This window comes from Schistocerca nitens, chromosome 2 (genome assembly GCF_023898315.1).
Source record: "Schistocerca nitens isolate TAMUIC-IGC-003100 chromosome 2, iqSchNite1.1, whole genome shotgun sequence".
Lineage (NCBI taxonomy): Eukaryota > Metazoa > Arthropoda > Insecta > Orthoptera > Acrididae > Schistocerca > Schistocerca nitens.
This window is the reverse complement of record NC_064615.1, coordinates 705,025,484-705,042,012: the sequence shown is the minus strand read 5'-3', so window position 1 is coordinate 705,042,012 and position 16,529 is coordinate 705,025,484. Positions and strand designations below refer to the sequence as shown.

Genomic DNA, 16,529 nt, shown 5'->3' with positions numbered 1-16,529 from the left:
GCCAATTACAGACGGAGTAGGACACTGTGTTTTACCAAACGGGTACCTTCGACCTGGTGCGCCAGAGCGATGATTGTCCCATTGCTCACTGCGATATATCGATTATAGACTGTACTTGACATTGTAATTCTGTCAGAGACAGCAAAGGACTTGGAAGAGCAGTTGAACGGAATGGACAGTGTCTTGAAAGGAGGATATAAGATGAACATCAACAAAAGCAAAACGAGGATAATGGAATGTACTCAAATTAAATCGGGTGATGCTGAGGGAATTAGATTAGGAAATGAGACACTTAAAGTAGTAAAGGAGTTTTGCTATTTAGGGAGTAAAATAACTAATGATGGTCGAAGTAGAGAGGATATAAAATGTAGACTGGCAATGGCAAGGAAATCGTTTCTGAAGAAGAGAAATTTGTTAACATCGAGTATAGATTTAAGTGTCAGGAAGTCTTTTCTGAAAGTATTTGTATGGAGTGTAGCCATGTATGCAAGTGAAACATGGACGATAAATAGTTTGGACAAGAAGAGAATAGAAGCTTTCGAAATGTGGTGCTACAGAAGAATGCTGAAGATAAGGTGGGTAGATCACGTAACTAATGAGGAGGTATTGAATAGGATTGGGGAGAAGAGAAGTTTGTGGCACAACTTGACTAGAAGAAGGGATCGGTTGGTAGGACATGTTTTGAGGCCTCAAGGCATCACAAATTTATCATTGGAGGGCAGCGTGGAGGGTAAAAATCGTAGAGGGAGACCAAGAGATCAATACACTAAGCAGATTCAGAATGATGTAGGTTGCAGTAGGTACTGGGAGATGAAGAAGCTAGCACAGGATAGAGTAGCATGGAGAGCTGCATCAAACCAGTCTCAGGACTGAAGACCACAACAACAACAACAAGACTGTACTTTCGAAGGGAAACTCTTTATTCGCCCCTTATATATGAGGAATAGTATTGGACCAAATATGCTACCTTGAGGATCTCCTATATTTATATTTTGGTTCTGACTTCTCAGGTCAGTGTTACGTCTTCCTTTTGTACCCTGTATGCTCCGTATTATCGGAACCAGTGGAATATAAATAAGTCAATAACATTTAGGTATTCCAGTATAGTGTATAATACCGAGAAACTATCTTTGTTTCATTTTGATGTGTACTAAACTTCTTTGTCCTAAAAACGCTTATCTATGAGCAGCGCGATCCCTCAAGTATTGTAGTACATCTTTTGAACAGGTTGGACTGATTAAGCGCGAGGAAAAGTTGTGGGCTGTGGCGTCTGAGATGACGGCCTAAGATATTGAAAAGCGTGAGGCTGTTAGCAGCGCAAACGCTTCTGAGCAGTGTTGGCGCTCCCCACCACCACACGGGTGCGGCTCGTGGCGGTCGACGTTCGCTGGCAGGGGTCAGCGGCCGGGGAGCACGTCTGCGGGGACCTGAGCGAGCGGCGGCGGGCATCCGGGAGCGCCTGACCTCGCCTCGGTACTGGCCCTACCACAGCACGGCAGAGTGTGGCCGCGCTGTCCACCTGCTGGCTCTACCAACTTAACACTACAAGTTCACGAGAAACCAAACTGAACTGAGAATGTGTTTATTTCGTGTCTGTGTTCGCCTAACAGTAATTTTAGGTGCTGGCAGGTGGTTTACAATGATGTGAAGCAAGTGGAAGAAAAGGTCATGCACCACTGGCCATTAGAATGGCAACACCATGAAGGATAGCAAAGAACGAAATTTTACGCTTGTAGCCAGGAGAATAAATGATTAAATTTGTAGGATATTTGGAGAGGAGAGGACGCGAAATTCCATACACAGAACTGCCACCTCTGGCAGCAACGACAGCTTTACCCAGATGTGCATCAAATGGATAAGAGCTAAGGGTCTGAGCAATGCTTCTCCAACTGTGAGAACGTTCACCAACCGTAATGCCTGGATAATGATGGCACCCCAGTCTCTCGGACGTCTGTGATCAGATGTTTCTAGTTTGTGAGTGATATGGAGAACGTGCAGGCGAGGGCAACTGTAGTACACCCTCAGTATCGATGTGGGTCAGGATATCGCGTGCAACATACGGTCTTGCGTTATCTTGTTGGAATATAACGTCACAAAGACTTCGAAGTTAGGACACAGCCAACAGCCTTAATACGTCATAAATGTAACGGCTGCTGTCCAAATTACTGACTACGCGAACTAGAGGCCATTATATTGTGTTTCGAGCGGCATCTCGTACCATTAAGGCAAATACTGCTCCATTGGGACAATTATGAATGCAGCCGATTCCATATTCGCATGATAGTCCAGGGATCCTGACCTGCGCGATGCTTCAGAACCGGAAAGACTCAAGGGCCCTAGTCGGGCTGAACGTCCTCATCGTGTAACTAAAAAAGTTTCCTTTCACTACGCCCTCTCAAACGTTTGTGATAGTTTCTGCAAAACTGCATGATCTTCGCTTCAGGTATAAATCCACTGAATTGACGGATTTGCTTTTGGTCCCATACCTAATGATCTGAAGAAGACTAATCTCAAATGATAGGAATGAAGCTGAGATTTGTTTTACAGAGCTATGTATCTCAGTTTACTACGGATATTTAAAAACTTGCTAAGTTGTTACTTTAAACGAAGTATCGGATCAAGAATTTTTTTTACCTTTCCTGTAGATGCGGAACAGTAAGATGTTTGGACAAGAATGAATGAAGTAATCCGCCCTGAGTGTTGCGTATGAAAGCTCAGTCGAATGCCAATTCCGTGTCCTTAAACACTGCGCGTCGCTAACCTGTGACAATACCAGGAGATGGGATAGGTCTCAGCGACGTAGCAACCTTGTCATTGGTTACCCGGAAAGGCCACGTTAATGGAAGATGACCTTCGCGTAGAACCGCATATAATGAGCTTGGCTTCTTGCTTACGGTGAACTCGGCAGCAGACGCGTCAGTTAGCATCGGCTACTGAGAACTGAAGCAAGGCAACGGATGTCTTACTGGGACCTGGATTTCTACTGTATGAGGCGCAAGCACTGAAACTAACAGCCCGTCAGTGGCTCAGCATGATTCACAGAATTTGTAAAATATCACTTAAATTCTAAGGAACCTATTACTAAGGCTATGCGAAAGAACATTGGCTGCAGCAAATGTTATTTCCGTTTTTGCCTTGGCAATACGTACAGACTCCTTTTCTAATTGCGTAGACTTCCGTGGCCAGTCAGTCGACATAAAAGTTTTCTGGGTATGGTACCGCGTCATAATGTAAAAAAAGAAGCAGTAGTTTTTTTACATTATGACGCGGAACCATACCCAGAAAACTGTTATGTCGACAGACTCCTTTTTGTCGATGGCGTGATTTGGCACATCAGCGTCCGGAAGGAGAATAATGGAAATGGTTTAATAACTGTTTCACGTAACAGAATAAAATACCCAACTCTCGTGAATGATACAAAATTATTAGTGGAACTGATGTTATACTAGTGTAGTCATAAAGATTAAGTATAAACCCGAAAAAATATAGTTACGTTGTTATTTGTTTGTTTCTTTGCAAGTACATGTGTGGAGTCATAGTACAGTATTGAAATCTCCGTGCCGAAGTACCGCAAAAAGCCGGTAGAGGAGCCACAACAAAATGATGCAGCTCAGTAATAATGTGAGAGCATGAATGGAAAAGACGCTGAAACAATCCATAAAGAGTTGGTGGAAGACACGCTACAATACACTCTAAGGGGGAAAAAACCACAGCACGAAGAAATCGCCCGAATGGAAAATAAGGTAGATGTAATGTACATGTACAGACAAACAAACATTTACAATTTTAGAAAAAATTGGATGATTTATTCTAGAGAAAGAGATTCGCAAATTGAGCAAGTCAATAACGCGTTGATCCACCTCCGGCTCCTCTGAAAGCAGCTTTTCGGCATGGAATTGATGACAGACATGTGGATGCCCTCCTGAGCTATATTGTGCCAAATTCTGTCCAATTGGCGCGTTAGATCTTCCAAAATCCCGAGATGGTTAGAGGGCCCTGGCTATAATGCACCAAACTTTCTCAACTGGGGAGAGATACTCTGGTCTTGCTGGACAAGTTGGGGTTTGGCAAGCACGAACACAAGCAGTCGAAACTACCGATGTGTTTGGTTGGGCATTACCTTCCTGAAATGTAAGCCCAGTATGGCTTTACATGAAGGGCAACAAAACGAGGCTTAAAATGTCGTCGACATGCCACTGTGCTGTAAGGGTACCGCAGATGACAACCAAAGGGGTCCTGTTGTGAAAAGAAATGGCACCCCAGACTACCACTCCTGGTTGTCGGGCCATACGGCAGAAGACAGTCAGGTTGGTTTCCCACCGCTGTCCAGGGCGTCTCCAGAAATGTCTTAGACCTGGAATCTCATTGACTCGTGCAGAATTATCTTTAGTGATACGTCCTGCTTCGAACTGAGCCCCGATGACCAGCACAAATAGCTCCCCAATTGACAACGTTTGGAGTATTATGGTCAGGGCCCTCTAACCAGCTCGGGATTTTGATGATCTAATGCGCCATTTGGACAGATGTTGGCACGATGACGCCCGGCAAGACATCTAACAAGCCTTTCAATCGAATAACTGCTCGCATACGGGCCAGAAGTGGACCAAGGCGTTACTGAATTTCTCAGTTTGTGAAGCTCCTTCTCTTGGATAAATCAACCAATTTCTTTTTTTAACTGGTTTGTCTGTACCAGTACATCTCATCTACCGATTCCTTCGTTGTGTCTTTTCTTGTCCTAGAGTAATATCATATGGCATAGTAGTCGAGTGGAGCAGGCGCTGCCAGTGTGGACAAGCAAATCTTACTGACGAAGAACGAAGTGGCAAGCCATCTCTCTGTGAAGAGCCCGTATGTGGAGACCCTGACGCTCGAAGACCGGCGTATCACAATTGTGGCGATAGCGGAAAAAATTAAAATCAGTTACGAATTAGTTTTCTGCAGCTACATTTTGAACGACACGAAGGCCACCGTTCGTTGGGTTCCGTGACTGATTACACCCAGTCCGAATTGAGGCAGCAGCTGAAACGTTGCAGTGTGTCAGGCCAAACGGGTGACTGCCTAATCACCATAGACGGTTGCTGTGTGTATCACTATGAGCCCGAGACGAAGGAACGACGCAAGCAGTGGAAACATGTGGCTTCATATCAGCAGAAAAAGGCGAAGACGGAACCATCGGAAAGATGACGCTCTTTTTGGGTCTGTGTGGTGTGATGCCAACAGATTATGTTCATAAGAACCTAACTGCCAGATGATCATATTCCCCTATTCTATTGACGATCTTCCGGGAGTTTGTCAAGAAGAAACGTCGCCGGAATCTGTCTAAGGGGCAGTTAGCTGATCCACTGACAGATTTCCAGGAATATCTGCCTGCTGAGCTCTTAATTGGTACTGATCATTACTGGAAGAAAGTCACAGGTAATTTCTCGTTTCACTTTGACACAAAAGTTGACTTACACTCCAAAGGTAGCAGCCTTTAACGTCTGCGCTAACCAAAAGCAAACATTGCCGAAGGGTAATAAAAATTGCTGTCAATTTTGCGTCTTTTTTTCGAAGAATGTGGCCATTGGGTCCAAGAACGTAATAAAATTACCAACATCACTGAACAAAAACAGAAACTGAGAAGTAGCAGCCGGTTTTTCCTGCGCCTAAACGGAGAACATGAAGTGCGAAGTTGCAGGAAGAAGGATAGGGCTGTAAAAAACAAGTCGATATGCGTCGAACATAAGACGTGTAAGATCTCAGTCGGGCAGAGCAACGTCACTTACATTAGTTAAATAGACGTTACTACGCCGAGCTTCAAATTCTTGCAAACTGCTCAGGTGCACATCATAGGACCAATAAGGCTTTGTAAACTTACTCGATGTGTGCGATGCAAGTGAAGCATCGGTAATTTTTTTTTCTTCTGAGTGATTTGATGCGGTCCACCACGAATTCCTCTCCTTTGCCAAGCTTTCCTTTTCATCTGAGAGTAGTACTTGAAACCTATGTCCTCAATTATTTGCTGTATGCATTCCAGTCTCTGTCTTCCTCTACAGTTATTACACTCAGCAGCTCCCTCTAGTACCATGGAAGTTTTTCCTTGATGTATTAAAATACGTCCTGTAATCCTAACCCACACATTCCTTTCCTCTCCGGTTGTGCGGAGAACCTCGTCATTCCTTACCTACTCAGTCCATCTAATTTTCAACATTCTTCTTTAGTACCACATTCAAAACGCTTCGATTCTGTTCAGCTCCGGCTTTACTACAGTCCATGTTTCACTACCATACACTGGTGTGTTCCAAACGTACGTTCTTAGAAATTTCTTCCACAAATTAAGGCTTGTGTTTGACACAAGTAGATTTCTCTTGGCCAGGAATGCTCTCTTTGCCACTGTTGAGTTGCTTATTACGTCGTCCTGTGGATTATTTTGCTACCTAAGTAGCAGAATTTCTGAACTTCATCTACTTCGTGATCACCAGTTTTGATTTTAAGTTTTTTCCTGTTCTCATTTCTGCTACTTCTCATTACTTTCCTCTTTCTTCGATTTACTCTTAGTCCATGCTTCATAGCAAAGTCATTAATAGGAGATCTCATACTGCGTACCTTCGAACAATGTCAGCTTGTTGTTTGCCCGTTCGAATCTCATGTTAGCTCCTCACGGTAACGTAACCTTGTCAATTTCAAAATTAGAAGTGTGTGGACTAATTCTACGACTTACATCAGTGCGTACAAAAGTGAACACTGCTTCACGCCTAAGCCCAGAGTTCGACATGATTTTAAGAATATGGCACGTGCCCGGAAACTGCAGCCACTGATTGACTAAGGACTTTAAACGATGGAAATACCGGGAGGTCTACAGAAAAATATAGCGAGTTGTTTAGATTGCGGTGTGAGCAGCACAGCAACTAGCTATCCTCCATTACTACGGTACACTGACAATTTTTACCTTTAGGGCCGTCTGACTACAACTGAATGAAACACAATTTTCGTGCCATACGCGTATCGCCTTTATTCTCTGCAAAGCATCTTCAGTGGCCTGGAATATGAACATATTTTTACTGTTTAGTTTACATTTTGGGGCAATGTACCTATAAGTTATAAACAGTTCAGGTAGTTGGTTTTTATTATGATGCAGTAATACTTTAAATTCTACTTACAGTCTGCATGGACGATTTTCTTCATATTATGTTTCTGTTACATTTTTGGTGCCGTTTATCTTTTTTTAATTGCCACTTGGGGTTTTTCCACATTTCACAGCAACAGAAACTGAAACTTGTTTTGATGCAATGTTTCGGTTTGTGTTGTCGACTGTCGGATGTTATTGCCAAAGATTGAATGATATTGCCAACTTTCGAGTGTAATTCTTGAAATATCTGTGATCTGTTTGAGTCTCATAAAGCATGGCCGCGAGTTACAGAGCGAAGAATGTTGGTGCGAAGAATTATCATTTTTGAGCACTTAGTAATACAGAACTTGTCAGATGCTTCATTCTGGCACAGCACTAGCATGTCATCAGGGTGAGCCTGAATCAGGCCGAGAAAGCATTCACGGCAGCCGAAATATTTTAGGACTTCACACATAGATTCTCTGGACACCGTGTCAAAGGCCTTTTCCAAGATATGGAACACTAATAGTAAAGGCTTATATTGTTCTCTGCAGTTTTCCTGTATTTGTCGCGCACAGATCATATCAATAGTTGAAATGTTTTCGCTGTTGCGTATACGAAAAAAGCATCATCTGTAAAACGGAATGACGACAAAGAAAAATTGTGCCGCTTTACGAAAGTGGTCGCACTAACCGCTTCGGCTATCCGTGCGCGACTCACGGCCAGACCCAAACTTCTACATCTACATGCATACTCCGCAATCCACCATACGGTGCGTGGCGGATGGTACCTCGTACCACAACTAGCATCTTTTCTCTCTGTTCCACTCCCACACAGAACGAGGGAAAAATGACTGCCTATATGCCTCTGTGGTCTTTCCGCGAAATGTAAGTTGGCGGCAGTAAAATGGCACTGTAGTCAGCCTCAAATGCTGGTTCTCTAAATTTCCTCAGTAGCGATTCACGAAAAGAACGCCTCCTTTCATGTAGAGACTCCCACCCGAGTTCCTGAAGCATTTCCGTAACACTCGCGTGATGATCAAACGTACCAGTAACAAATCTAGCAGCCCGCCTCTGAATTGCTTCTATGTCCTCCCTCAATCCGACCTGATAGGGATCCCAAACGCTCGAGCAGTACTCAAGAATAGGTCGTATGTGTTTTATAAACGGTCTCCTTTACAAAATTGACCCAGACTTCCATATGTCGTTCTTCTTGCGTCACAATCTGTACAGGTACACAGATTATGTAATTGCCGTACAGAGGAGGAAATTTTAATTGAACGTCGCTGCCCGGTATCGGCGGATGAACACGACATATTGCAGTGCCTGTGCAGGGGCGAAACCCGCACTAATATTCAGAAAGTACAGTCTCTGAAACAGTCTGGAGGCGAATCAACAGAATTCTAGCAAAAATTTTGCCAGCCACGGAGAGCACGGGTGTGCTACGGCCATTACCACAGATGCTTCGGAAGCCTTTTTCAAAGGTGGAGACAAATGTCTACTTCCTTGCGTCAGCTGGTACATCACGGATTCCCCACACTAGAGGGAACGGAGAGAGAACAACCAATAAGTTGACAACGTACAGGAGTTCCGCTGAGCGATCAGAAGGCTACTGGGCGTCCACTGCGACAGCTGCGACGCTGGGCTGGGAGCCCTTGAGCGGCTGCTGCAGTGCGACGGCCAAATGTCAGGGCCGCGCGGCCAGGCCGACGGCCTTGCGACAGCGCGTCTGCTCCACTTATGCACGCGGACGCGTCTCCCGGATGTTTGCTGGCGTCATCGCGGACCTGTGTCGTAAAACACTGGAACGCGGACCGGACCTGCCTGGACCGGCCGACCGCCAGCCTCTACCTCCACACCTAACGCTGTTTTCCACCACAAGCGGCGACGCGTCCGCACTTCTCTTCGTACCCGTCAAGGTCTCCTTCAAAAAGTTGTTTTCGCCGCATTTGGTTGTGGCGGACACTCATTACTGGCAGTTATTCATTAAACTGAATTCGGAAGCTGCTCAATTTCAACCAATTTAGTCTCCACTTTTTACACTGTAAGAAACTCATTAACGTCTAGAAAACAGGATCGCTTGTCACGCGAGGCTTGAATTACATCCGCAGATTCCCATCTGAAACTCAGTGCACGCGCACTTACATAATATAGCCTCCTGGAAGTTACGACATTTCCGCACCTTGACGACAAACGTTTGGAAAAGAGTCTCCTTCGCAAACGTAGTCTTGGTGTGAGTGACGTATCCAGTGCATGCAACATATGAACACTTAAAAGAAAAGGGAAATTTAGCATTTAAAATCTGATTAACGACCAGATAATTAGAGGTATAGCACAAGCTCTGACTGAGGAAGGAAATCGGCTGTCTGTTTTCAAAGGAAACATGGCGACATAGCCTCAGGCGATTTAGACAAATCACTCTGCTAACTCTCTTGCGTGCAAGGAATACTTGACTACACATTTAAATTCGTGTGTTACTGCAGGGAAACAACAAATTTGACAATCTCATGTTAATAAATACAAATAAAACTATAGAAATCAGTTGTACTGTAGTGATTAAAATACCTATGAGTTACGTAATGACAAACTACTCGTGACTTCCTAGTACAAACACTGTTATTATACATGTTATCAAAATGTTTTCTCATACTTTTCCCCCGCAGATTTTTCATTCGTGTGGCCATACTGTCCGTAGCTGCTTTACAGTTCCTATGGCTATTATCGTTCTGTCGTTGCAACTACAAGAAAATAAGAAAATGCGTGTTTTTTTTCTTTTTTTTTTGTCACGAGACGCGTTTCTTTTTACCAGTGGTCTATAATTAATTTCAGATCGAAAAACAGTTCCTTAACAACATTTTGCTTTTTATGTATGGAATACAGAGAGCACGTCAGAGCACTTAAATACGATACAAACTATTCAACATTTGCAGATCATCAAAAACAAAAATACCATAGACCAAGCAATATTGAAAAAGATATGAACATCATAAGAATCAGTAAAGACAGACACCTCCTCCCTTTCCAAGAAAATTTCCAGATACACAAAGCATTAACATAAAATAAACAGTTGCTCAATGATCAAATAAATATTACAAACCAGACACAATATATAATAACTGGGGAAAATACATGAAAAAGAAAAGAGCCTTCCCCCCTCCCTGTTTCATTTCACTTCTTGCTCCTCACCTCCCCCTACTATAGAGTTATGTCCACCACTCATCAAGGCTTCTCCTTCCCTTCCCCCCACACCCTACCCCCCACCCGCCGCCTCCACCCATACAAACAAATGAAAAAAAATTACTACTCTTACACAGTATAAAAATGCACAGCAGCATAATTAAATAGAATCACGTACACACAATTAAATAAAATAAGAAAAAAAACAGTATAGGTCATGCACAAACTAATGGTAATGTTCTGTTGGCAACTGTACAGATCACAAACCACAATACATACTTAGAAGTATAAAAATAAACAGAAAACAGCGGTGTGCGAAAAAATGTGCTGTGTAAAACGTGAGAAACGCGTAGTTCTGCAGAGCAACTAAAAATTAAACTACAAGTACCAGTGTCTAACGACGAAAAACTGCAAAGATGCGCTAGCAGCTTGCATTTCCCGAAGTAGGCGAGAAACCAAACGGAAATCACCATAAGTAAAAAGCAAAATATTGTTAACGAACTGTTTTTCGATCGGAAAAACGAATCAGATTATAAACAACTTTAATTATAGACCTTTGATGATGCTTTACCTCGATAAAGCGGAACGCATCTGGTGGAAAAAAAAAAAACACGCATTTTCTCGTAGCTGCAACGTCAGAACGAAGATACTCTCAGAAGTTTTCTCTCACATTTCTTTTATATTAATTACGCTTCCAAGGGAAAACTGCAACAGTAATTTGCGTTTGTCATAAAGCAGTTTTTCAGAACGCTGATCGTGTTTCCTGAAAGGAAGAAAATACAATGTGTCTATAACCTCTCGGATGAAAATGTGATGTTGGTCTCTTAACTGACTAACGTGAGGTCGTGAATACATGCCCGAATTAACATTGCATCGTACTTTTGAACAACATATGCACTGCGATATGGCATATATCTGTCGACACAGGGCAAGCTACTCTGAATGAAAATGTCTCCCTTGCTCGGGTATACGCATAGTGGATGTGCGAGAGCAGGTTTTGTAAACACATGATTGACGACATACAGAAGTTCGGGTTTGGCCGTGCAGCATCCTCGGATAGCCTAATGATACGCCGACCGCTCGCGGTAACCGGGAAATCCGAATTCGGATCCTGGAACGGCACATATTTTCACTGTCGTCATTCTAATATACAACCGATGGTGGTTCATATTCGTAACTGCTAATAAATTTCCTCCATATAAAATTTATCCCAAATAAAAATCTAAGTTTTCAAAAACTGCGACCTAGTCTACTGAACGAATTGAGTTAGCTACGTTCAAATGGTTCAGAAGAGGCCTTGAGAGACTCACACATCGATGTTGCAGATGAAATAAGAAGAGACAACCGAACAAGATTGAATAATTTCAACAATTAAATGTAGGCACTGTCGGAAAACAATTGTAGTTTATTGAACTGGACGAATTTGTCGTAACATGTGGCACAAGCATGGCATTTTTATAATGCCTACTTCGGTGCATGTGCATTAGCATTCTGCTTTGTCACATAGCTTTAATTTACCAGGATGTGTCATTCGAATTATGTTCCACAATAGGTGAAGTCGTAGGATAAGCAAGACTGATATTCGAATAACTATTTTGCGATTTGTAATCACTATATAACCTCTATTAAGTATGTGAGATTATTTCGTAGACCATCACGGCTCTTGCTGAGGCGATTTAAAGTAGAAAAGCTTATCCAGTATTCAGTTTGGCGTATAATTGCATCTTTTCGATTATACGTGTTAATGTAATACGACATTTCCATGACACATGTGCTGCGGTTTGAGTACGGAAAGACACAGGTATGACTGTTTTCACAATCAAAAAGGTGTATACACCTTTGGAGGTTGTTATAACAATTGTATTCCGGAAAAAAGTTGAGTTGTAACTCTTTGTACGACGCCTTCATTACTCACGAATTTTAGCGTAGATGGGCATTTCAGTCACACATTGTCCTTGTATAGATGTGTACAAGTTATTTTCTAGAAATACCAATGTAATTTACCCGTGCTTTTGCTGTATTTCTTCCAGCAGTGAGGGAGTAGTTTTATCAAAATAGCCACAATAGTTTACACCAACAGCACTAGAGAGAGCTATGTAACGAACTCATTATGACAGGAAGCTAAACAACAAAACTGAAAGCAGTGAAAAGTCTTTTTACTCTTCCTGAACTCGACAGTCAAACACTTTGTTGCATGCCTTGTTAGCAACTGCTGTGGTTCACTGCTCTGTTAAAATTTACTTATACTGAGCGCTTTTAAAGGAGAAACTTTCCGTTGTTTTCTGGGGGCATTTAACGTTATATACTTCGTTTTTAACGTGATGACGCTCTCTCCAGGTCATTCTCAAGTCTAGCCTGCAGTGATTCTTAACAACATCAAAGAGAGCTCGCTGCTGCTCATGGGAGGGTACTTAGTACAAGTACTGTCTTACTGCATGGAAACTAATGTCAGTTTGTGTTATTACACACAGCACAGTTGCGCTGAGAATCAGAGGTTTATCGAAGGAGAAACCAACTACTTCTTGTACGTCTGTTGAAGCTTTTCCCATTTGCGACGTCCGTTTCACGGTTTTTGCCTGTCTAGAATTTAAAGCATTGCCGAATCTTCCGAATTTAGCGTCTCTGCGTGTCCCCTAAATTACTTCAGACGATTTTTGTTTCCTCAAAAAGCTCTCGATCGTTTTTATGTTTCGTCCAGTTGAACTTGTGCTCTGAATCTTTAATGACCTGAACTGATACTTCATCACTTTTGTGACGCATCGGGCAGACCAAAGCACCATAACGAAGCATCGTCTGCAAAACATCTGGCAAGAAAACTTGGAAATTCCAGGAGTGCATTCTACAGCCAATGATAAACAAAAATTCTGCTCTGTGGGTAGTATGATACACGAGTACTTCTACGAGTAGTGCTTACTAAAAGTTCTAAACTTATAATAAATGACAGTTTACGACGAAGTAATGATATATTAAACGTTCCAAACGCGAGTCATCATGGGCAACACAAAAGCCTTACCACAGTGGTAAATAAGGTAGATGCATTCCAAGGTAGCTAGCCGGTTGAGGATTCACACGATTGCATACTCAATTTTCTGTGTTCAGACGATTAAGTACATAGAAGCAATAAGTTTTCAGCTGTCGTCTTATAGGGCTATTTGATTTTGAAACCTACTCTTCTGCTATCATAGACAGGGTGTTTCAAAAGTTCTATTACAGGCTTCAAGGAGTTGTAGAGGGGATAAAGTTTTGATAAAGAACCATGTTCGGAAATGTACCGTTTGAATGTAAAATAAGTTTGGTGATCAGAGACAATGGTCTCTGAGACATGTGCTCTACAGGAGTTGCTCCATGTGAAAACCATGCTAATTTTTACACAAGGTGTAATGTGAATCACAATTTCTTACACACGATCTGCACATTATGGTGGGTCTGAATAATGTCTACTGCCGCTACAACCAGTGCAAGAAGTTCTTCCACTTGTATTGGAGTCTCTTACACCAGAATCTTCATATCGCCCTACAAGAAACAGTCAATAGGGGGAAAATCTAGAGACCGTGGTAGTCAAGAGTTGGTCCACCTTGACCTGTCACCTTTCAGCATATGGTTGGTGGAGATGTCCCGGGACGCCAGGTGCCAAATGCGCAGATGCGCCATCATACTGGATCTCATTTGGTGACGGAGTGACAGTGGCTAATCGTTCAAGAAACTCCACCACAACTCTCCTCAGTTTGCGTGCTTGCTGTGAAGTGGGGGATTTAAAAGTGGTCCGATTAAATTTATTTTGTATCCAAACGGTAAGTTTCCGGATATGGCTTTCTTATCAAAACTTTATCGACTAAGTCCTTCCTGCAATCCCTATAAGGCCGTAATACAAATATAAAAACCTGAAATAGCTTGTAAAGCTTTGCAGGGTAGTTTGCACCGTGAAATAACTTTTAGGAAAAGAAAAATTCGATACGTTGCGCCGTTTTCGATTTAATTAGCGTAGAAGTTGGCCAATCAGGCTGCTGCGCGCGCAGATTCAAGAGGCCAGCCAGAGACTGTGTCGCTAAACGTGATCTTCGTCTGGTTTCCTAAAACCAAAACAGAGAGCCATACAAAAATTTGACTTGGGATGGTAGTAAGGATCGAACCCGAGCCAAAGGCTGAGCAGTCCCGTGCGCTATCATCTGCGCTATGAGAACAACTGTGACTAACTGTACGTGACAGGTCGCTTGAATTTCGAGCGCAACGGCCGATTTGGCTAACTTCGATGACAATTAACTCCAAAACGGTGCAACGTATCGAATTTTTTCTTCATATTTACTTCGTAGCACAACCTACCCTACAACATCCTTACACGTTCCAACAAGCTTTTCAAACTATTTCTGACCACCCAAGCATATTTATATGGTTTTTATCGTCCGTAAAGAAGGTGCTATAAGGGAACGTGTTTCAGAAACATTGTTAAATAATATTAATCAAGATGAAAGTCTCAGATGCAGCTAAGCAATGGCAGGCAAAGTTATTCCAAAAAGTCGTGACCGATGATACATCACTCGCTCAACCCATAATGTTTTCTGGCATTTGGAAATGTTGAGGAGAGAGAGAGAAGCGTTGCCTGGTTCTTGTTTAAGGTAGCTGTGGAATTTCATACACAACCTTCTACTCAAAAAAAAAAAAAAAAAAAAAATGCAGGGACTAAGAAATTGATTAATTGTCACGATTTTCGAAACAAAACTAACTTTGCTACTTTACAATCAACAATACTTCTCACTGTCATTAAGTGTTAATAATGTGATTCAACACTATTCATTGATCACGGAGAAAAGAACAATGAGTAACAGCGGAATTAAATTTGTCATGAAGCAAGAACACTACATTGTCAAGTAAAATTTTTTGAATATGATGATCTCTTACTGTCTTAAATCTGGCAATTGGACATGTGCTCTTTAAATAGAAACTGTATGAGGCTAGTTACAGATTACAAAACTCCTTTCATTAAATTACTTGAAAAAATAGAACATCCTATCGCTCTTTATACAGATTTATTTATGCCATGATGAGATTCGCTTTTCCATCCATCTTCTGTCGACATACATTTATCTCTTCCATTAGGTTTCTGGCTGCAGTCGGATGACATCGACACCTTGCCTCGATATTTGGGCTGACAACCATTCTGCCATCTTTAGGTGAGTTTACACACTCACCCACCACGAGATGACTGCCTTTCCGCCGAAATATCGTGAAAAAAGGTCGACGTCATATGGCTCAGGCCCTAAATATCATAAAATACTCATTATGCAGGGAAAACGTCGGGAATTACATTTATTACTTCATCAACAATACCTTTTTATCGATGCATACCGATTTCCTTGATATTCAACGGACTGGTTCCAGTGTTTCAACTGACGTCACCTCGCTGACTTGGGTGTCCCTAACCTACCCCATAATCCTACTGGTCAAAGAGTTTAACGTGGAATCCGAAACACGTGTCATTCCTGAAAAATCTTCACATTGTTGAAAGGTGAAGGTTAGGTTAAAGGCAGACTGAAATATTCCACGGACCGACGGGATTCCATCCCGCAGTCTTTTCGGTTTCCAGGCACGCGCTTCGCCACAGAAATACAAGCACACGCCATTTTTTCATTAGACATTAAAATTGGTGTTAATTATTTCAGACTATATTAGGACACTTACTACGAGTCATTTCATCAAGATAATGTCGGAGAAGGGGAGAAATGGTGAGTCCAATGATATCAAGAATGATCGATCGATATCCGTGGGCGTCGATATGATTGGTCCTTAGCGATACTCACCAGCAACAAGAGCCCAGCAGGAAAGCACACACAAAACAGTGGCAGTGGTGAGCAGCGTCGTGTTGTAGCACGCCATGGCGTTTGACTGGCGGAGTGAGAACTGGCGGCCGGTGCGTCAGCGAGCGGTATATATAGGCGGCGCTAGCGGACCTTGTAGGGATCCCCTCCTCACCGCGCGTCGAAGTCTCCGGCTGCCGCCCACGGAATTCCCAGGCCGGCCTGTAGGGACACTGGCCCACATTATAGCGGTGACCACACGCATCGCCGTGCCCGAGACTTCTGTGAAGGCGTTGCTCCTCACCTGTGAGACATCGCTGCCGTTATGATACTGGCCGGATGGGTTATATTACATTTATGGAAGGCATCACATTCTCATCGCCAGAGTGTTAAGCCGTTTAGGTGACTGCAAAAATAAAAATTAGCAAAGTGCGACTAGGACTCGCGTGCTGTGGGGTTGTGCATAGACATAAT

General features: G+C 42.7%; 1 protein-coding gene across 1 annotated transcript in view; it reads right to left on the bottom strand.

Annotated features, from left to right (window-relative positions):
* LOC126236866 (lysozyme-like) overlaps nucleotides 1–16,167 on the bottom strand; it is a 34,586-nt gene extending 18,419 nt beyond the window's left edge. Inside the window, exon 1 of the mRNA XM_049946486.1 lies at nucleotides 16,059–16,167. Coding sequence (XP_049802443.1) covers nucleotides 16,059–16,134 — 76 coding nt within the window. The 5' untranslated portion in view covers nucleotides 16,135–16,167. The remainder of the gene's footprint in view (nucleotides 1–16,058) is intronic.
* Nucleotides 16,168–16,529: the final 362 nt, after the last annotated feature.